We start from the raw sequence: 24135 nt of genomic DNA on the forward strand, positions 1-24135 counted from the left end.
CTTATTCACATTTAAACGCTGGAGTTCTCTAACGATAGCCACTTGTACTTTCTATACATTTCTAACAAAAAAATATCGAATCATTTTCCGTTTCATTCAGAAACGCTGCGATTAAAGACTAAAAAAGTAGTATTCCGACAGGAGTACATATAAACAAGTAAGCAAAGGCTATAGTCGTGCGGGGCCGACCATGTGATACCCTACAACACTACCATATGTTAGAAGCTCCCTTATGTCCAAATCCATTTTGGAAGATTTCGCTTTTGAAATTAGGATTTTGACTTTTTGACATTTGCCAAATATTTATTAACTCCGTCGAGCTGTTAGTTGTTGTGGTCCATTTTACAGCTAAATATAATCCAATCCATAGCTAGAATTCTTCCCTGTCCTTAAGTCTCTTCACAGACGTGTCGATTTTTTGGTTAATTTGAACACCTAAATATTTTGCAATCATCTCCAAAAGCACGAAGCCCCTCTGTATCTCCAAATTTAGACTCATCTATATGATTTGCTTGTCTACGATATTTGGCTATATTCGTCAACGAAATCAGCATAAAAAATCCAGAAGTTAGCCTTTTGTGTATTTCGTATATCGCCTGTAAGTAATGCTTCCTTCCTTTGTATATACACATTGTATATATTTCACTATATATAACCGATATATTTACTATCGGCATCTACGTAACGGTCAGAATTGACCTGTTCGTCTATTTGAGATTTCGCCGGTATTAAAAATATTCGCGATTTAATGGAAAATTTGACTTTTATTTAACACAAATGTTGTGGCCTATTTCACCCACTAAATATTGCCCGATGACCATCAAGATCTAGCCCCCTGCTAAGATCTAGCCCCCTGCTAACTTTTGCGTCGATTGGTCTATAATTGCGACCTGTAGAGCAACTGCAAAATCAGGAGTTTTTTCTGTTTTTGGTCCATTTCAACCCCTAAATATTATGCGATAATCTCCAAAAGAAATAGGGTTCTATTCTGGCCCTAGCCCCACCTCCATACTAAATTCCGTGAAGATCGGGCCATAATTGCGACCTGTAGAGTGATTACAAATTAACATGGACAGACGGACGGACAGATGGACGGACGTACATACATAGCTAGATCGACTCAGCTCGGCGAGATAGGAAGATCCATATATACTTTCCTATGTGGGAATCAAATATTTCGAGGTGTTACATAATTTTTGGCCCAATCAAACTTATAATAACCTCAACACATAGTGTTGTAGGGTATAAAAATTGGATTATATTCTGTTTTTCTTTGTCATTTTAGCTTAGCTCGACTTGGCGTGGGAGTGAAATTGGCTTGAATCGAACAGATTCTACTCTCACATAGCACCTTTTAGTCATACCATTTCATGACGTTGTTTGATCTGTAAGTTTGTTGTTTTTTTTTTCAAACCGGCAAATGAAACGTATATAAATACGTTGATGAGCATTGTCGCCAGTATCTACCAACAAAGTATATGACAGATATACGACAATGATTAGGGATGGGCGAAGGGACGTGTAAGATAGCCCCTTCCCATCCCTACTCCTGGTCCAAAGCAAATTCAAGACACATACAAATTGGCAAACTGTTATTCTTAGTTTTCAAACAGGCGCACGTGCGCTCGAGAACTCCGCTTACGAACGTTCTCCACTCGCAAATAAAATCGAACGTATCGGACCTTTAAATGTCGTGAGTCCAGTTAAAGGTCTCCATTGGCCTGTTAAGACATCTTCTGGTTATATTTCTTGGATTAATTAATTAAAATTCAGGCATTACTTGATGTTCATATTTTCTTAAAATTATCACACCACCTACTTTGAAAACATTGCAGGCAATGATGTTTTCTCTCATAAACTAGTCTTATTTGAAACCCCGGCTGCTTCAAATATCTTAACACACACACTCAAGTAGCACCCACACATGTGTTCACAGTACGGCACGACATGCAAAGATGTTCCCTACTGTTGTGCTGATGTCGTCCTCCTTTATTGAATTATATTTTGATTCTAATTTTGTCTTGTACTTTTTCTTACCTCAACATCTCTTCTAGTCCCTACATCCTTTTTAACATTTTTTTTTTTTGCTTATGCCATTTTTCCTTTGTCATCATTCCACATAGACTGCCGAAAATCTTGCTGATGCCTCATTGCAACGCAGCGTCAGTGAAAAACAACGCGACGAACAGGAACTGCTGGCAGCCAGGCGCCGAGAGAAACAACGTACATCGACCAAACCGCCGCCAGGACGACACTCACGTTTCGGCGGCACGTATGTAATACGTAATCTGAAATCTGTCTCGGATCGGGATATTATCTGCCATCAGCCGTTGGAACGTGTTACATCGATTGATTTCGATCGTGAGAAGCAACAGCAGAAGCGTTCGTTTCGTCACATCCGTGAAGAGGCTCAGGTGACGCGACGCAGTGCCTTTTCGGTGCGGTAAGTAAAATAAGAGTAATTGGATTTTGAGCTTGAATTGAATTTCGTACAAAAAAAAAAAACATTTCCTGCCTATGAGTGGTCAGCAAATGGAAAACCTTTATCAGAATTAATAGTCTCGAAAGAAATTTGTGTTTTCGCATGGACAATAGCATCTTTGCCTCTTGGCCTTGATGTGTACAGAAATTTTATTAGTTTCTCATGTGCTGGAAGCCAAAAAATGCCAACATGAGCAATTCGTGTCTAGACAACTACGCATATTGCTATTTTTGTGAATTATTTATTTGTGCGAATTATTTTGCTTTTATTTCGTAATGCCACACTTCCGTTCCAGACATACGTGTGACGGTCTGTGGATGCCTGCAAAATTTAGCTTTATTTCATATGTGTTTGGTTTTCATTAAAATCCATTTACAAGTTCAAAATTTGGATTGTGCCTTTTACGATATTTTAGAGACCATCTTTAGAAAAGGAGCTTTCATATGCATAAAAGTTTTTTCTATCTCTATATACAGGGTGAGATAAAAAACTGCAACAAAGTCAAACGCCCTCATTTTTAAATGTTTTATTTTTTATTTTATCGAATGAAAGCAAAAAATGTGGGAAATAGCATTTAATTTTATAATAAGTTTAGATTTGTTCGAATTGGTCACCTTTGGCACATATTGTGGCCTTCAAACGGCCAATGAAATCGTCACACGCTGCCCGAATGTTGCTTTGTGGTATTTTGGCTCATTCCCGGCGAAGCGCTTGCTTGATACCCCAGACACAATAGTCTAAAGCATTGGCATCCGGAGATGTTGGTGGCCATTGTGTGCTGGAAATTAAGGGAGGAACCTCATTTTGTAACCATTCTTGGGAGGCGCATGCTGAGTGCGATGATGCTGAGTCCTGTTGGAATATCCAAGGTCTGCGGCCATAATGATTGCGTGCCAAAGGCTTTAATACACCCTCCAGAATATTTTCGCGATAATATTCGGCATTTATTTTGATGCCACACCATCACCATGGCCGGCGCTGGAGTTCTGGTGGCCAACCGAAGGTGCAAGAAATGCTTTTGTACGCTTGTAAACAATATGATGAGCTGTCACTGGAATAATTTTAACCGCTGTCGGGTGAGTGGCTTGGAAATGACAGCAGTCTGAAGTTGGTTGCAGTTTTTTTCATTTCACCCGTACCTACATTTAAGAGGTCTTCTTGAGCTTCTTTGCTCGAAAGTTGTTGCCTAGGGAGACTTCTACAGGCCTACTTTGGCTACAACCATTCTATAAGTTTCTTTTGGGTAAAAAATCTTTTAACTGTTATGACTGGAAAACCTTCAAAAGGAGATGTTTAAATATTTGTAAGGTCTTTAAAAGGCCTTTAGATATATTCTCTTGTTAGAAGGTTCTTCCTTCACGACTATAGTAGGTCTTTAATGTCTAGATATATTTTCGAAAGACTTTCTGAAGATGTTCTACAGCAAGATATTCTAAGATAGTTAGTCTATGGTAATGTTTTTTAGGACTTTTAGGGCAAAGAGGAGAAATAATATAAATTTAGATGGAATAGGAATCATATATCCATCAAAACTTTTACTGCAAATATTTTGCGGAGTCGATCCCACCGGCGAAGTCTTGAAAAATTGGTCTGAAGTCTCATTAAAAACGGCTGAGCTTCAAAGCCTTGGTAGAAAATTTATACGAAGACCTTTTTTTGTCTTTTGTCAGGCATATGGCTACAGAGAGTATATATCATTTGATACGGCCAAAACCTCGTGCCTCATCGAAATAACGGTTTTAGAACCTAGGTCTCTTTGGACCAAATCCGTTTCAGCATATTTGGTTTGTGCGCCCGTCCGTCTACCTGTGTGTCTGGCAGATAATTCTCGAAGGGAGTATCTGATTTGACATAAACTTGGTATATCGTATTATTTTTTAAAACTAAATCGAATACTGAGATGGCAACATCGGCACACTCCTTCTGGTACCTCCTCTACAAAAATTCTAAAATTTCAAAGAAAATAGTTGACCTACCTCATAGAAAGAGAAAGAATTATTCGATTTTGTGTAAACTTTGGAAAACCCAATATTTCTACCAACACATGATCTAATGCAAAAGCGGAATATATCGGAATATAAAGTCGTCTCTCTAACTAAAATTGAAATAAGAGTCAAATGGTCTTTAAATTTCATAAATCTAAATTCGTATACCAATATAAGATCTGGTATCAAGAATGGATCAATCCCTCCGGTACCTTCCCCACAACCATTCCAAATTTTGAATAACCATGACGCTTACAAAAAGTGAAATGCGCATCCGACGTGACATATCCTAATATTTCCACCAACACAAGGTTGGGTATGGAGATGGAATAGTGATCCTATAAAATGTGAAATATGAATTTGAATGTCTTCAAGTTTCGCACATCTCAATATTTTTATGAAGATGAAATATATCGAATAACTTCTTCTGGTACCTCCCCCACAAAGTGTCAAATGTTTTAATAATTATATCTCTCAGAAAATGCGAAATAAGCACTCGATTCTCTTTCATTTCATTTCACACATTGCAATATTTTTTATCTTCCACATTTCTGGTGTGAATATGATGGATAACGGTCCACCTCTTCTGGTAGCTTTCTCTCAAAGGGCCACAATTGGCAGTATTTTTATATCTCATAACTTTCGAAAAAAGTCAGTGATTCTTTTCATACTAGGTATTTTAAAATATCTCTTTCAACTAGAGATCTGATGTGACTAAGGAATCTGTGAGCCCACTCCTTCTTGGAAATAAATGTTAGATTTGTGTACATACCAAGTATAAGTTGCAGTGAAATGATTCGGTACCTCACGCATATTTCGACATGTCCCAAAAATTTTCACACATCTCAAAAATCTACATCAGACTTAGGTCAGATACGAAATGGACAATATTGGTCCACTTCTTCGGAACTTCCCCCACAAAAGGTTACCAGTTTGAATAACATAACGCAAGTCCGACGGTATACATCTGTCGACAAAACCTCCTGATACTATTTAAATTGTTTGTATTAAAACCAGATATACTTTCTAGATATTTAGATATAACATGTACTTCTGCTTGTATGTGCAGCACAATTTCTTTGCAGGAAACTATCTACTAATATGTCTAATATTTCTGACAAGGCCATGGTGTATTTGTGAATTACATATGTTAAATTTCCTCCAATATAAAATATTTTCTTCCGATTTTACATTACAAGAAGATATGTCTTCTTCATACTGTTATCTTGTCATTTTCCGGAGGCATGCATTTCCTATGGATGTGTGTTTGTGTGCGACATGTATATGCCTGTGTTTCCGAACACACTCAAGTCACAAACAAATGTCAAATGAAATTGTACATCTGTGTGTCTTCTCTGCATCTTCAAATGCATGCTCACACACCCTTGGACAAAAACTGTCCATGATTGACTTGTGGTTTTACACCTGTCTTTGTCAATGTCATCAACATTCACAACTACAGCTACAGCTGCCCGAATTCTACTCGATGACGACGCAAGGATGTAATTCTGTGTCAGGTGTTACCGACTTTCATAAGATTGATGCTTAGCTCGGATGAGTTTGTACTTGATATCATAATTTAAGTAATTGCAATCATACATCTTTAAATTTTGATTATGTGTTAGACATATTCAACACAAACATACATAGCTGTGACATTTGTTAAGTGCGTGTATATGTGTGTGTGTGTGTGATATACTAAAAATAGCAACGAAAATTTCTAGTAATTTCTTGGAATACATTTGGAAATTCCAGAAAACTGAAAATCTTTATAGGTGGAGGGAAAGAGAATTGAAAATGTCATATATTATTAATGAAGTAAATAAAGAAACTATTGTCAACACCTTGTCACGGCATGGATTTAATGTTGTGATAGAATATGCCCGTTATTCTTAAGAATAAATGACCTTTTGAGATATCCAGTACATCGAAGACCCTTAGGGGATGTCTCTGTAGAGAATAATTTTTATATCGCGATCTTTTGTGAACAAAATTCCATCTTCTGGTCATCCATGGATAAGAAAGATCTAAGAGGCCTTTAATGAATGGAAGACCTATATATGGTATACCCTTAACAAATATTTTGTTGATAGAAGAGCTCTAAAGTGTCTTATCTGGAAAAATTAATTAAGTGATTTTTTTTGATTAGAACAGTTCGAAGTGGTATTATAATGACTGCAGACATGTATGACTGGGTCTTTTGGGGGTGAAAAATCATTACATGTACTTATACGGAGGCAATTTTATGGAAAATAATTACGAGTACTTGTACGGATGGACCTTCTTCAAGATGTCTTATATGGATGTATGAGCATCGTCAGGTCTTTTATAAACACAAAAGGTTTTCTATAAATAGAAAACAAAAAGATTTTCTTTAAATAGAACAAGTAAAAAAACATTAAGTTCGGCCGGGCCAAACTTTTAATACCCTCCACCTTAGGGTAAAAGAAACATTAGAAGAAATGCGGCAAAAACCATTGAAATGCCGAATATCGGGAGGTACCGTTATATGGGGGCTATACCAAATCATGGACCCATACATGCAATGTTTCGCCACCGGAGCTGGAAACCATTATGACCCACAAATACCAATTTTTAGACAAATCCGTGAAAAAATGTGGCAAAAACCATCATATACCGAATATCGGGAGGTACCGTTATATGGGGGCTATACCAAATCATGGACCCATACATGCAATGTTTCGCCACCGGAGTTGGAAACCATTATGACCCACAAATACCAATTTTTAGACAAATCCGTGAATAAATGTGGCAAAAAAACTAAAATACCGAATATCGGGAGGTACCTTTATATGGGGGCTATACCACAACGTGGACCTATACATGCAATGTTTTGCCACACGCTCAGGGACCCGTTATGACCTACTAATACCAATTTCCAGACAAATCCGTGAAAAAATGTGGCATAAATCATCAAAATACCGAATATCGGGAGGTACCGTTATATGGGGACTATACCAGAACGTGGACCGATATATCTCATTTTCAATACCAACCATCCTAGACACAGTGCAAATAGCTGTGCTACGTCAGATAATGTGGGCTGTATCGTGATTTCAACAGACAAACGGACAGACAGACGGACATCGTTAAATCGACTTAGAATTTTATGCTGATTATGAATATATATACTTTATGGGGTCTAAGACGAATATTTAAGGATGTTACAAACGGAATGACAAAGTTAATATACCCTCCTTTCCAAGGTGGAGGGTATAAAAATGGTGTCAGAACGTTTATAGTAAACAAGGTAAAAAGTATCAGTCACATATGCCGACAGATGTGTACCCTCAGCTGATACTCGTATATTAATGTTTTGACTTTAACCAGAAGGAGTGGTCTGACGTATTCCATCTTCACACCTAATTATGTGTTAATAGAATAAAAGGGATGTGTTAAATTTTTTTTTCGCGTTTTATGAGCTTTATAATTATTAAAAATGTTAACGCTCTTTTGCTTTTGTAAAAATATTGAGATGTGTGAAGTTTGAAGAGAATCGGATGCTTACTTCGTATTTTTGATATTTATAATTATTCAAAATTTTGAACCTTTTTGGTTGGTTGGTCCAATACCAGATTGTGCCAAATATAGTACTATTTAGTACTTTTTGTGCACTTGTAGTACACCTTTCCAAAACTACCTTTTTATCAGAAACCTTAAAATACAAAATAGCACTACATTTGGTACAATTTGGTATTGGGTGAACAGATAGTACTTGAAATCTGAAACTTGATATTCTGGTCGCTGTTCATATGGCGCCAAGACATATGGAGGCGATCTCGGAAATGTATACTATAATTTACGAAATATACTGAATGGTACTTGGTTTGAAATTGTGTGATGTGATAGAGATATAATTCTGAAATTTAAATTAATTATTGGATCTGTGTTTGAGATATGCCAGTAATTTGGTAATGTGGTCTATATTTGTAAGTGGTCCTAATTTGGGTATTGGGTGAAGGGATAGTGCTGGAATCCCGAATGTCCATATTTAAGTCTCTGTTGGTATCATAGATTGAAATATAGAGGTGGTTGTGGAAATGTGTACAATAATTGGTATTGTGTGAAGGCGTAAGTCTGAAATCCTGAAATGTTATATGGATGACACTGTTGGCGTGTGTATTTGAGATGAGGACCTGGTTTTGGAAATGCGTACTATTAATGCACAAAAAGTGCAAAAAGCAACAAAATGTACGTTGGATGTTTTGACAGAGATGTAATTATGAAATTTCATATCGAGGCCACTGTGCTTAGGAGGTGGTTTTGAACATGTGTATGGAATGGTATGGATGGAAATAAATTATAGAATGGGTCTTAGGATAGAGCTGAAATTTTATACGAAGGCTACTGTTAGTGTATAGTTTTGAGAAAGGGAAGTGGATTTGTGAATGCATACTATGAGTGCTCGAAAAGTACTAAATCTGTTCATAAGTGAAATAACAGATGTGAAATTTGGTATTGAGGTCACTGTTGATTTCTAGGATTTAGATATAATTGTGACCATTTTTATACCTTTCACCATAACATGGAGGGTATAAGTTTATCATTCCGTTTGTAACACCTCGAAATATACATTTTAGACCCCACAGAGTATATATATTCCTGATCAGCATAAAATTCGATGTCGATTACGCTTTTTCCGTCCGTCTGTGGGAATCACTCTAGCTTACGAACGAAATGATTGAAATGGTTGATTGCATTTTACTCAAATGTATATTAAGTCTGCAGTACTTTTAGTATTGAAAATGGGCCACGTTTCGGTATAGCCTCCATATAATGCCACCTCCCTATTTTCGGTATTTTGTTGATTTAACCGACATTATTCCAGGAAATGTTTCAAATTTGGTATTTGAAGTTTGTAATGGATACTACAGTCTATGACAGAAAATTGTCCGTGCAAGTCCACGCCTTCGTATAGCCCAAAATACGGCTCATCCCGATATATATATATATTCACGGGAATTGTTTCAAATTTCGTATTTAAAGTTCGGAATCGTTACTACAGCACCACGTATTTGTATAGCTGCCATTTTTCGGTGACTTTTTTTTTTTGGAAATTTTCAAGTTTCTTTCGAATGGTGGAGGGTAAAAAAAGTTCGGCCGGCCGGAACTTAACTGCTTTTTACTTGTTTATTATGAAAAGGCGTTGCAATAGTTTTGTCTAGAACAAGGACAAAAGCAGTAAATTCGGCCGGGCCGAACTTTGAATACCCTCCAACATTTGTAACGAATTTGGAAATTTAAAAAAAAAAAACATCCGCTAAAAATTCTATTTAAATCTTACAAATACCGAATATAGCCGTAATAATGGGGTCTATACAAATATGTGGACCTCCATCAGCAACTTTTTTCATAAGCCATTACAATATTCAAATATGAAACTTGAAAAAACAACACCGGTGAGAAGTGTCCTTAAATTCGTCAAAATATTGTATATAGGGAGGTACAGTAATATGGGGTATATACGATATCGTGGAGCTATATAGACAATAATCTTCCAGGGTGTAAAGTACTCAGAAGGAAATCCTATAGTGAATTTTCAGGCAATTTCATAGAAAAACTATGAAAGTACCGAATATCGGGGGGTATCGTTATATTGGGTCTATACGATATTCTGAACCTATATAAACAATTATCTTACAGAGGGTAAAGTACTAAGAAAGAAGTCCTTTTGTGGGTTTTCAGACAATTCCATTGTGGAATGTAGCTAAAATCATCAAAATGCCGAATATGGGGGGTACCGTTGTATTGGGGCTATCCGATATCATAGACCTATATAAATAATTCTCTCACAGAGGATAAAGTACTCTGAAGGAAGTTCTTGTGTAGATTTTCAGACAATTCCATTGAAAAATGTGGCTAAAATCATCAAAATACGGAACACACGGAGGGAGGGGGTGGGGGGTACCGTTGCATGGGGCTATACGATATCTTGGACTAACATAAACAATTTTCTTTCACCGGATAAAGTACTCAGAAAGCCCTCCTTGTGTGGATTTTCAGACAATTCCATTGGAAAATGTGGCTGAAAATAACCAAAATACTGAATAACGTGGAGTACGGTTTTATAGGGCCTATACGATATCGTGGACCGTATCCCTCGCAAAAAAGTTCACAAATGATATAAAATTCAATCTTAAATGAAACAATTGTGATTTAAAGTTGTAAAAATTCTTTATTTACTGATACTACATACTCACCCTTAAAGCTAACTGACCATTAAAGCTCGTCCAATTTTATTAAAGTGGATTTTTTTTTGTCAAACACTTCATGAAAATGTCGAACAAGTGCTTTAGTACAACTATTTATATGATAATATATCCATTTCGGCAGTATAATTAACTAGCAGTTTACATTGTCCAAAAAATTAATGAGAAAAAGGGGGGACAAGTACAAGAAAGCAACGTTTATGCTTCCTGCTGGCATATTGCTTCTCATTACAATAAAATGAATGTTATTTTCTGTTATTACATTTCTTTTTTGAATTGTTCCTTATTTTTTATGCCAGGGCAAAACACGAAACAATGGCGCAGTGACATAAAAAAGTCAAAATGACAATAACAATTCAAGAAACAAACACAAACTAGCTGCTGTGGAATTTCCGTGTGTGGGTGGGTGTGTGGAAATACTTATTCCGGAAGCCATTGGAACAATGGCCATTCAAAATAAAATCAATATTGTGGCCTTCATCTTAACCCCACACACAGAATGTCCATGTTTCCCATTTTCCTTCTTAAACCCCATTGCAGTGCACAACTCCCACCGTCAGTAACCTTCATTTCCATTGAAATTCAATAGAAAACTCTCCAAATTGTCGTTGAGTACAAACAACACCGGAAAAATATTAAATAATTCATGATATGAACATGATGCGGCGTTGTGTCTCGGTTTATTCGGGTTTTCTTTTCTCCTCTCTCGAATTCATTCATCTACCACATTTCCAATCAAAATTGCCAATAGAGCTCCTCCAAATGGCTAGTAGTTGTGGCTGAGAAGATGACATTCAACAAGAGATGCCTCTCCCCACCCTCATACATACACACACCCCACAACAATGAGCAAGGAGCACAACAGCCATAACCTTCTGCATCTATGGCCATAACGAAAGCAGTTTCCGGTCCAAGATTAAGAAAGAAAATATAATCAAAATTGCAAACATAACAAAGGATAACTTCAACACCACAAATATTTAGAAGTCCTTTCATACGATAACGGAGTCTCTCTCTCTCTCCCCTCTGTGTGTGTGAGTGTATGGTGCACACATCTATTTCACTTTTAGGATTTTGTTGTTCCAGTAAAAAAATGCACCAAAATAATTCCATATTAAGAAAGGATGTTTCGAAGATATCAGGTATTTGCTATATGGGAGGCATACAAGGGTTTCTCTGGGGAGTTAAGATATTTTAAAGTGCAAGATACTATCTCAAGGAAGGAACATTTACATTTTTTTAAAGCTTACGATTTTTATGTTTGATTTGAACTTTAATTCAACTTCGAAGGCAATGTTGACTTTATATTTTCTTAAATAAATGTTTGTTTTTTTTATTAATTATCTTCTTTCGTAATTTTATGGATTAATTATCTAATTTTTATGTATTTATTATTTTTTTGTTTTGTTTTGTTTTTTTTTTTTTTTTTTGAAAATATCTTTTTAATATACACCTCTTTTTTAAGATTCTGAACTACACACCTTTCACAAGTATATTAATCGTTTGAAGTCGGTGTTTTCTTGATGAGTTTATATATTTATGAACTCGACATTTTTTATACCCTCCACCATACTATGGAGGGTATATTAACTTTGTCATTCCGTTTGTAACTCCTCGAAATACTCATATCAGACCCAACAAAGTATATATATTTCTGATCAGCGTAAAATTCTAAGTCGATTTAGCGATGTCCGTCTGTCTGTCTGTCCGTCTGTCAGTCTGTTGTAATCACGCTATCTTTCGAATGAATTGAGATAGATGGCCAAAATATTGCACACATATTTATTTTTCCAGTAGGCAGGTTAAGTTCGTAAATGGGCCATGTAGGTCCACGTTTTCATATAGCCCCCATATAACGGTTCCTCCCTATATTCGGTATTTTGATAATTTTAGCGCATTATTCACGGAAATTGTTTCAAATTTGGTATTTGAAGTTCAAAATGAATACTACACTCTAAGACGGAAAATTGTCTGTGCAGGTCCACGTCTTCGTATAGCCCCCATATAACGGTAACTCCCGATATTCGGTATTTTGATGATATTAGCGACATTATTCACGGGAATTGTTTCAAATTTGGTATTTGAAATTCAAAATGGATACTACACCCTAAGATAGAAAATTGTCTGTGCAGTTTCACGTCTTCATATAGCCCCCATATAACGGTACCTCCCTATATTCGGTATTTTGATGATTTTAGCGACATTATTCACCGGAATTGTTTCAAAATTGGTATTAGAAGTTCGTTATGGGAACTACAGTCTGTGACAGAAAATTGTCTGTGCGGGTCCAGGTCTTCGTATAGGCCCCATATATCAGTACCTCCCTATATTCGGTATTTTGACGATTTTAGGTTCAATACCCACCGAAATTGTTTGAGATGTGGTATTTGAAGTTCGTAATGGATGCTACAGCGTGTGACAGAAAATTGTCTATGCTGGTCCAGGTCTTCGCACAGCTCCAATTTATCGGCACCTCCTTATATACGATATTTTGATGATTTTAGCTACATTATTCACCGTTTATTTCAAGTTTCGAATTTGAATATGGTAATGGCTTATGACAATATAACGGCTATATTCCGTATTTTTAAAATTGAAGAATTTAGTGTCAGTGTGAGTTCTGGGAATGTTTGAACGAAAAAAAAATAATGTGCGAATTTCTGAAAATCTAATATTTTTAAACATGTTCTCTGCGCGAGTTTCATAATTCTCCAATAAAACGAGCCCTACTATTTTTCTGTTAGTTCCTAAATTTTAGAAACATATTATACACTCCACCACAGCATGGAGGGTGTATTAAGTTGTCATTCCGTTTGTAGCACCTCGAAATATACATTTTAGACCCCACAAAGTACAGGGTGAGATAAAAAAACGGCAACAAAGTCAAAAAGCCATAGTTTTTACATTTTTTTTTAAATTTATTGAATGAAAGCAAACAATGTCGGAAATAGCATCAAATTTTAGAATAAGTTTAGATTCGTCCGAATTGGTTACATTTGGCACGAATTATGGCCTTCAAACGGCCAATGGCTCATTCCCGGCGGAGCACTTGCTTGAGGTGATCCATACTTTGGTATTTTTTAGTGCCAACCTTGCTTTCCAAAATACTCCAGACACAATAGTCCAACGGATTGGTATCCGGAAATTTTGCGAATAACCTCATTTTGTAACCTTTCTTGGGTGGCGCATGCTTAAAGCGATGGTGCTGAGTGATGTTGGAATGTCCAAGGTTTGCGGCCAAAATATTTGCGTGCCCAAAGCTTTAATACATCCTCCAGAATATTCTGATACCACGGTCGATTAATACGAGAGCGACCATCGGCTGTTATGGTGATCGGCCCCCACCATCACCATGGCCGGCGCTTCAGTTCTGGTGGCCAACCGAAGGTGCACATTTTCAGCTGACCTCTTTGGCAAATAAACACGATCACTTTGTTTGTTTACAAACTGCTGGACAATGAATGTTTTCTCATCGGAGAAAACCAAATTCGGCGGTTCACCACTTTCGTCTATACGAAGCAACTCCTTAGCTCTTTTGATTCTATTTTCTTTCTGTTGCGGTGTAACTTCTTGCTCTTTGTGGAATTTCAATGGTTTAATCCCGAGCTCATTTTTCAGTATTTGCCGATTGGAATATTGGGATATGTACAGCTTACGAGCCATTTTTCGGCCACTGCGACGCGGGTTTCTAGCAAGTCGCTTCTTAACTTTTTGAATCATTTCTGCTGATGTTGCTGTTTTCTTCCGTCAACTTCCCTGACGTCGGGCTACGCTACGAATATCACGCTAATGAGCGATGGTACGAGACACAAAAGATTTATTCACATTTAAATGGTGGAGTGCTCTAACGATATCCACTTGTGGTTTCCCAGCCAAATATAAAGAAATCACCCTATCACGCTTGAATTCCATCACGAATAACCATTTTTCTGGAAAATTCGGACCAAAATGCTTTTATACGCTTGTAAACAATGTAATGAGCTGTCTCTGGAATAATTTTAACAGCTGTCCGACGAGTGGCTTAGAAATGACAGCAGTCTGGATTTGGTTGCAGTTTTAACACCTCACCCTGTGATTATTAAAACTCTGAATTTAATCTCTATTCCTTCACCAAATACCAAATTTAGTACCATTTTGTACTTTTCGTACAAACATTGCACATATTGACAAAACCACCTCCATATCTCAATAAACCTGATCTCGGATAAAGATATATAGGGGAGCTATATCCTAACCTGAACCGATCTCGATAAAATTTGAAAAAGTTGATTTCGAGCAGTATCTGATGTTCGGTACCAAATTTCATTCTTCTGGAGTGCATATTACTCATGTGAGTGACTTAAAACCCCAAATCGGATGAAACATATATATGGAAGCTATAGCTGTATATGAACCGATTTGATTTTCTTCCTTCTAGACTGAATTCGGTGGGATGTATCAAAATACAGGTCATTTGGAATTATGTTAGGCATTTGGTGCACAATTAACTCGAAAACGGTTGAAGATATGTGGGAGCCATATCTAAATCGGATCCCATTATTAGCAATTTCAATAGGGTTCGTTCTTGACCAATCAAATATTGTTTGCAAAATTTCATCTTAATCGGGTAATAAATGCGACCTGCATTTTGTTCACAAGAATACATGGACAGACGGACTGACATGCATAAATCAACTCAGTGATTCTCTGAAGATTCTCAAAAGTAACTATGGGTCTATCTGGCTTCCTTCTCCATGTTACAAACAAATGCACAAAGACATAATACCCTTACCACTATGTAGTAAACATCATAAAAACAAGTAAGCAAAGGCTACAGTCGAGCGGGGCCGACCGTTGAATACCCTACAACACTATAATAAATGATACAGTTTATATAGGCGAGATACTCGAAAGAATTCCACAAGATATTGTGACAAATAATAAAAGAAAACCATCAGGTTTCGTTCTCTAATTTTCGAATAATAGCAACTTAAACTAATTTGCTCATTTCCAATTTATTGGTAGATTCTGCACGTAAATGGTCTTCCTAGATCTGAAACCAATATTTCACAAAGACCTATAATCTCTCAGAAGTGGCAAAAGATTAACATTTATTATTGGTTTTTGACTACAACGCATCCATATACAGACATTTGACTATATTCTTCAACGAAATAGTCAGAAGTGCGTCTTTCCTGTATTTGTGAATTCTCCAAAAATCACTGGATTGGATATTTTCGTATTTTGTCTACAAAAGATGGCAAACTATTTCACACGTTGAATATTTTTGGATGGCCATCCAAAACTATTTGGCTTTTGCAATGTCCGGTAACCTCCATTCAAATGCGAGTGAGGATCGGGCGATAATTACGACTTGCTGACAATTTTGCAGTTTTTTTTTTAGTCCATTTCAAACCCTAAATATACGGCGATTATCTCCAAAATGAGTAGGCTTCTATTCTGACCCTCATCTTATCCCCATACAAAATTTCGTAAGGATCGGGCCATAAATGAGATCTGTATATGATATCTTAATATCCTAACTACTTAGTTTTGTTATCTGTAAAAATATTACCAAATGTTTAATTCAAAATGAAAATATGCCAAAAATATGACAAAATTGAAAAAATATAAGAATTTTACAAAATTTTTATTATTTTCATCTTTAGCCCCACCTCCATTCTAAATTTCGTGAAGATCGGGCCATAATTGCGACCTGTAGAGTGATTACAAATTAACATGGACAGACGGACGGACGACATACATAGCTAGATCGACTCAACTCGGCGAGATAGGAAGATCCATATATACTTTCCTATATGGGAAATAAATATTTCGTGGTGTTACATAATTTTTGGCGCAATCAAACTTATAATACCCCCAACACATAGTGTTGTATGGTATAAATATGCCAAAAAAATATGACAAAATTGAAAAAATATGAGAAAATGTAAGAAAATCAATATTTTCATCTTTAGAGAGATATTTTTATGCGATTTTTAGACGTTTTTTCTTTCCTGCCAAGAGGCCATTTTTAATTAATGAGAACTGTCGAAATAAGTTCAGCAGTTCTCGGCATATAAGAGATCTTTCAAGCATATCTTCTTTGATAGTCATATATATCGCACATATTTTGCTATATATCCGATTTGATGGATGTTAACATCAATGTAAAGATCAGAAGTAACCTTGTCATGGCTTTGTGATTTCGCCGGGATTTAAAATATTCGCGGTTTAATGAAAAATTTTGAATTGTTTCAACACAAAAGTTATGGTCTATTTTACCCGCTAAATATTATCCGATGACCACCCAAATTGGTAGGCTTCTTCCCCACCCTAAACTCTAGCTACATGCTATAATTGCGACCTGTATAGCTACTGCAAAATCCGACATTTTTTCAGTATTTGGTCCATTTCAACCCCTAAACATTTGGCGATCATCTCCAAAATAAATAGGCTTCTATTCTGACCCTAACCCCACCTTCGTGCCAAATTTCGTAAGGATCGGGCCATAATTGCGACCTGTAGCGTGATTACAAATTAACATGGACAGAGGGACAGACGGACGGACGAAAATAGATGATCCATATATACTTTCCTATGTGGGAAACCAATATTTCGAGGTGTTACATAAATTCTGGCCCAATCAAACTTATAATACCCCCAACACATAGTGTTGTAGGGTATAAATATGGTATAACTATTAATTATGATTATTCCTTCGGCGACTTCAATGGTGGCGGCGCACCTTTGGTTGGTTGACTCTGTCACGTGGATGACTTTTGGAAACTGTATCTGCAGAGATTTAATTTTCTTGTGTGTGGATTATGTGAGGAAAAAAATCCAACAAGTTGATTCCGAATGGTAAATCAGGATTTTTGTAGTTTGTTTTCGTCCCTTGATATGAGGGTGTTTTCTTGTGTTATTGTTATGTTGTGGACTTGGTAATATCCTGGTGTAGTTAAAAAGTTATTGGACTTAAATAATAAATATCAAAATAGTTGCTTGGAATGTATTAAATAAACAAGGATCGCCACAAATTTCGGGGTCTTCCTGAATATTTAACAAACCATTTTTTTTGCAACAGTTCACATTTTGTATATACTTTCTGTCAAGGCTACCATTCTCAGTATGAAACCACCCACATTTCTTTGTAATTTAGCAGCTCTCATCTCTGTATTCGCTTCGTTTGGGATTTACACCATTTTGTAATTGTACTGCAGCGTTTTTTTTTTTTTTTTTTCAAAGTGGTAACGAAAAATTACTCCATTGGCCACAAACTAGAGGTCAAATATTAATTTTTTGTTATCATTCACTTGGGTCGGTTGGGTTTCCCACAAACATGTTGTGTGCTGACTACTTGGTGTAGATTTTTTTTTGAATTGCATCTTTTTGCACCGGAAGATCCTTACAAATTGCGTTTTTTTTTTCCTTTCTGATGCTTCATCTCAACTTCTTATTCTTTGCTCGTTCGTTTGTTGAGACTTTATGACCAGGTCTGTTTACCTTCGCATTCAAGATAATGCAGTGAGTACTGCAAAAAAAAGCAACTCTTATTTGTAAAACTACAGGCGAATTGCATGCATGTCCAGACTATGGTTCGCCATTTAGTAAACATACACCCAAAGGTGGTTTGGTTGATGGGGGGGAATGTGGAGACAACCTGGTATCGACGTTAAGGTTGCACCATAAGAGCACACATAAATCATGGTCATTCTACTTTAACGATACATTCTGGCGAGACACGACGCTCCGAATGGGAAGTCAGCAGGACAATAACTACAAATCGCCATGGCAAAAAGTATTTATCTTTGGCTTTGGTTGGTTCCAGTGCTGTAGTGTTGGTGGTGGTGGTGGTGGTGTCCTGATGCTGACCAGGTGATTGCTATTGTGGTCGAATTGAATTGTTCCATTTTAGCTAACAACTATTTTGGGTTGTTAGCATTGGTTTGTGGGGTTTTCATTCTTCATTTAAAGTTCCATAAAATTGAAATATCCGCATTATGGTCGAACTACGTATTCGGGATGAAATTGACAAGGAAGATATATGGCAAGCGCCAACACCAAAATGACACACATGCATATACATTTAAATATATGTACGAGTATATATATTTGGTGGGTACGAAGTAAGAAGAAATTCTTAAGCTTTATTGATGTCAGAAGCACAAAAAAGAGAATTGCAATTATTTTCTTAAGAATCTTTTAAGGTTGTGGGAATTTAAAATAAATAAAAAATATATTAAATAAATGAAGAATGAATAAAAAATAAATAAATAAAGTAATATAAAGTTTATAAATAATAAATGAAAAAATACATAAAACAATAAATATTAAATAAATAATTAAAATGAGTAATAGATAAATAAATTAATATATAATAAACAACTAAACTGATAAAAATAAAATCAGTAAATAAAGAAAAAAATCAACCAAAAATCAAATAAATATATCAAAAATTAACAAATATTAATTAATTAATGAATTAAAACTATATTAATGGGGTTAACTGCTTGACTGAATGACTGACCAAACAAAACCGTTGAATGTAGAATCTTGCAATTTAAGGCAGAGTTTTTGGAAATTCGTACTAGAACGGTATGAAAAGTACTAGGTATGGTACCCAAGGCCGTCCAGATAAATTTAAATTTAATTAGCAAAGATACAAACCAAGTTGACTTTTTCCCCTGTTAAGAAAGGGTTAATAAAGAGAGAGAGAGAGAGATAGAGAGCGAGAGGTAGTAAACCAGAGCAAAATTAAAGGTATTTTGATTAACTTTATTTTTTATCAAATTTCAAAAATTTCTGTACAAATTTCAAATCCGAAAAATTTCTAAGTCTGAAATTATTTGTGCCTATAAGGTCCATATAGGTGTTTTTGGAAATGTTTGCTTTAATTGTGCGAAAAGTACTTAATTTGATATTAGGTGAAGGAATAGAGCTGAAATGTGGAAACTAGATATAAATATCACTGCTTTTGCCTGCAGTTAAGGTATGGGTGTGTTTTTGGAAATACAGAGTGAGATAAAAAACTGCAACCAACTTCAGACTGTTGTCTTTTCTAAGCCACTCGTCCGACAAAATTATTCTAGTGACAGCTCATTATATTGTTTACAAGCGTACAAAATTATTTCAGGGGGAATTTTCCAGAAAAAAAGTTATTCGTGATGGAATTCAAGCGTGTAATTTCTTTACATTTGTGATGGAATTCAAGCGTGTAATTTCTTTACAATAGTGTAATTTCTTTACATTTGGCTGGAAAACCAAAAGTGGCTATCGTTAGAGCTCTCCAGCATTTAAATGTGAGTAAATCTTTTGTGTCTTGTACCATCGCTAGTTACCGTGATACTGGGTGCGTAGCCCGACATCAAGGAAGTGGATGGAAGAAAACAGCAACATCAGCACAAATGGTTCGAAAAGTAAAGAAGCGACTTGATCGAAACCCACGTCGGTGTGGCCGAAAAATGGCTCGTGAGCTGAACATATCACAATATATTGAAAAATGAGCTCGGGGAAAAGCCATTGAAATTCCAAAAAGTGCAAGAACTTACCCCGCAACGGGAAGAAAATAGACTCGCTTGGTCGAAAGTGGTGAACTGTCGAATTTGGTTTTCTCCGATGAGAAAACATTCCTTGTCCAGCAGTTTGTAAACAAACAGTCGTGTTTACTTGCCAAAGAGGTCAGCTGAAAATGTGCACTTCCGGTTGGCCACCAGAACTGAAGCGCCGGCCATGGTGATGTCGATGGTCGCCTCTCCGCTCGTATTATTCGACCGTGGCATCAGAATAAATGCCGAATGTTTTCGCGAAAATATTCTGGATTGTGTATTAAAGTCTTGGGCACGCAAGCATTTTGACCGCAGACCTTGGGCATTCCAACAGGACTCAGGCACTGAGCTCGCGCCACCCAAGAATGGTTACAAAATGAGGTTTCTCGCTTCATTTCCAGCGCACAATGGCCACCAAAATCTCTGGATACCAATCCCGTTGAACTATTGTGTCTGGAGTATTTTGGAAAGCATGTTTGGCACCAAAGTGTCGATCACCCCAAGCAAGCGCTTCACCGGGAATGGGCCAAACCGAAACTTGGACCGATATATCTCATTTTCAATGTTCTGAAGCTCTGTGTCAAATAATGTGGGCTGCATCGTGATTTTAACAGACAGACAGACGGACATCTTTAAATCGACTTAGAATTTTATGCTGATCATGAATATCTTTACTTTAGGGGGTCGACGACGAATATTTAGGGATGTTACAAACGGAATGACAAAGTTAATTACCCCCCTCTTTCAAGGTGGTGGGGACAAAATTCTGAAATTTGACATTTAGATAATTGTTGGTATCTAAGGTTGAGATTTAGAGGTGGGTTTGATATTGAACTAAATTTGGTAATGGGTGAAGCAATAATTGTGAAACTGTACAGGGTTGCCCATATTCGACGGACCCATCTGGCAACGCCATAACTTTTGACAGAGATGTCACATCGCTTAATGACATACCGCGTTTGAAGCGTCAGTCCTAGCAGATTTTTACCATGAACCAATACACGCCACGCGAACGCTCTGAAATAGTCAATTGTATTAATTGAAGACAATTGTGAAAACTCAACGTGCTTTTAAAACATTAAAAAATGTGAGAAGTGCGCCTTCTAAGAACACCATTAAGCGTTTATAAGAAAAATTTTCGACTGGTAAGGCTCTTTCTAATCCGAAGAGGCCATATAAAAGTCGACCAAGGCGATCGGCCGAGAATATCGCTGCCGTACGAGCCAGTTTTGAGAGGTCCCCAAGAACATCCCAAAAACGCCGTTCTCAGCATTTGGGCATGGCTCGGTCCACTTTACAACGGATTATTCGCATTGATTTGCATTTGTTTCCGTACAAAATTCAATTGACGCAAAGAATGTTGCCTGCGGATAAGCCTCGTCGATTGGAATGGGCCCAAAGAGTCATGGGTCCGTCGAATATGGGCAACCCTGTATGTTGGCTCATATTCCAGCAACATCGAACTAAATTGCGTTTACCTGATTCTGCTTTCAGGAGCAGTGAGTTTCGATCATGGTACGAATGGATGGGAGTTTTCCGCAGGCCTACTTAGCATACCTTCGGTATCTCCTACCCCTTGTAACTAGGTCCCTCACCTCGGATTTTTATGCTTCTGGTTTTGTAACGTGATCATACTTTCTTTCTATTTTATAGCTTAAAACTGAATGGTTTAGAAGGTTTCTGAGCATGGTAGTTGTCAAACGATATAAATATACGTCCTTAAATATAAACCTAACCTAAATATCTTCCAATTTAAATGCATTTTACAAATATTTGTATTTGTAATTTTTCTAATTTTTGTTCTTGTTTTTTTTTCTTCTTCTTTTTCCAGTCTATGCTTACGAGAATATTGCATTGAGGTTTTGCGCTCAGCCTATAATACACTGGTGCGGCAAGTACGTCGTGTGTTGGAGCGCAATACAGGAGGCACCAGTCATGATGACTCGTATCTGTTGTGGGCCATACGATTCTTCATGGAATTTAATCGCCTAAGTGATATGAAATTGGAACTTGTCAGGTAAGAAGTAATCGCACACAAGCAAACAAAAAAGGAAAAGAAATAATAAAGAAAAACCACATTTTCTTTTTCTGTTATTCTTCCTCATCTTCTCTTGCTGCTTTGCTGTTATTGTTTACAATAACTTTTGCATTGAATTGCATATTCTATTTCTCTCAGGGAATTCTTAGCTGTTGGTTTTTTTTCTCTGTTTCCTTCCAGGAAGTTATTTTTCTTTTGCGCCATTTTTGCCTTATTCTCCTAAGGTATGAGGTCCGAACTTTTTAATAACACATAGCGCGAGCAGGAAGAGAACTAAACACCTCCTTGGTGATTTACAACAACAAGGTGGTTTTTGCTTCAATAGTTGCCTTTCGTCTTCAGCCTCCCGCATTATTGCTTCCCTTGTTTGGTTGTTTGTTTGACTTTTTCGTTTTTACAAATGTTTTCGCCATCAGTCAGTCTGTTTTCCCCAGAGTTGAGAAGTTTTTCTTAGATTATTAGAGGAACTCACTTCTATTTTGCTGAGTTTTGCGTGGAAGAAGTGAGTGTTGTTGTAACAAATTAAATTTAGCATAGTTTTGTGGTGGTAATGCCGGGCAGGCACAGTGTTTGAGACCCATGAAAGTAGTTGTTTTCTTTTTTAATTCTTTATTCTCTGTACTACTTTCAATATCTATAAATGTAATTACATCAACAATTATACGACATGAGCTGCAAAATAATAATAATTTTGTATTAATACTGGGAATAAAAATTTTTTTATCAGAAACAAGTAAAAAAGCTGCAAGTTCGGCGGGGCCGAACTTTGAATACCCTCCACCATTTGAAACGAATTTGGCAATTTCAAAAAAAAAAAAAAAAAAAAAAAAAAAAAAAAAAATATATATATATATATATATATATATAATAAAATAAATAATAATAATAATAATAATAATAATAATAATAATAATAATAATAATAGTAATAATAAAAAAATAAAAACCAGTAAAGAAAGTCTTAAAGTCGGTCGGGGCCGACTTTATGATACCCTACACCACTTTGCTAATTTAGTAGAGCTGCGCATAACAATTAAAAGTTTCAATCATACGCGCTATGATTATAATTATAATTTAAAGTTCAAAGGGCTAAATATGCCGAAGCATTTGTATATTTTAAATTCGGACTTGTATTACCCATTTGGTGCAAAATTAATTTGAAATCGGATAAAGATATATATGGGAGCTATATCCAAATCGGAATCGATCTCGATAAAATTTGGCAAAGATATTTCTGAGCTGTATTTGATATATTTCCTTGAATATCGTTGTTACGGAGTGCATATTACGGCTGTGGGTAACAAATATGACAAATCGGATGAACAGTATATATGGGAGCTATAGCTATATCTGAACCGATCTTCACCAAATTTGACATACTAGCTTCTAGACTCAATTTGGTCGTAAGTGCCAAATTTCATCCAATTTATGAAAATATTAGACGTTTGGTGCACAATCAAAGGTAAATCGGACGAAGTTATATGTGGGAGCTATATCCAAATCTGAACCGATCTCGATAAAATTTAGCAAATGTATTTGATATATTTCCCCAAATATTGTGGATACAGAGTGCATATTACGGCTGCGGAGGACATCAAGGATCTCGATCAAATTTGGCATAGTTATTTTCAGGTCCAATCTGACCGTACGTGCAAAATTCCATACTATTCGGACTGGTATTACACGTTTGGTGCACAATGAAAAAGCAATATGGGAGCTATATCTAAATTTTGACCGATTATCTCCAATTTCAATAGGGTTCGTTCTTGGGCCAAACAAATGATCTGTGCGAAATTTCATCTGGATCGGGCAATAAATGCGAACTGTACTTTGTTTACAAAAATACATGGACAGACGGACGGACGGAAATGCAT

At 36.4% G+C, this 24135-nt stretch overlaps 1 protein-coding gene across 1 annotated transcript in view; it reads left to right on the forward strand.

The window, feature by feature from the left end:
* LOC101888435 (protein timeless homolog) overlaps nucleotides 1–24135 on the forward strand; it is a 697464-nt gene that overhangs the window by 45145 nt on the left and 628184 nt on the right. The window contains exons 4-5 of the mRNA XM_059128021.1: nucleotides 2124–2443; nucleotides 22056–22241. Coding sequence (XP_058984004.1) covers nucleotides 2124–2443; nucleotides 22056–22241 — 506 coding nt within the window. The remainder of the gene's footprint in view (nucleotides 1–2123; nucleotides 2444–22055; nucleotides 22242–24135) is intronic.

The sequence above is a fragment of the Musca domestica genome, unplaced genomic scaffold, assembly GCF_030504385.1.
Source record: "Musca domestica strain aabys unplaced genomic scaffold, Musca_domestica.polishedcontigs.V.1.1 49, whole genome shotgun sequence".
Taxonomy (NCBI): domain Eukaryota; kingdom Metazoa; phylum Arthropoda; class Insecta; order Diptera; family Muscidae; genus Musca; species Musca domestica.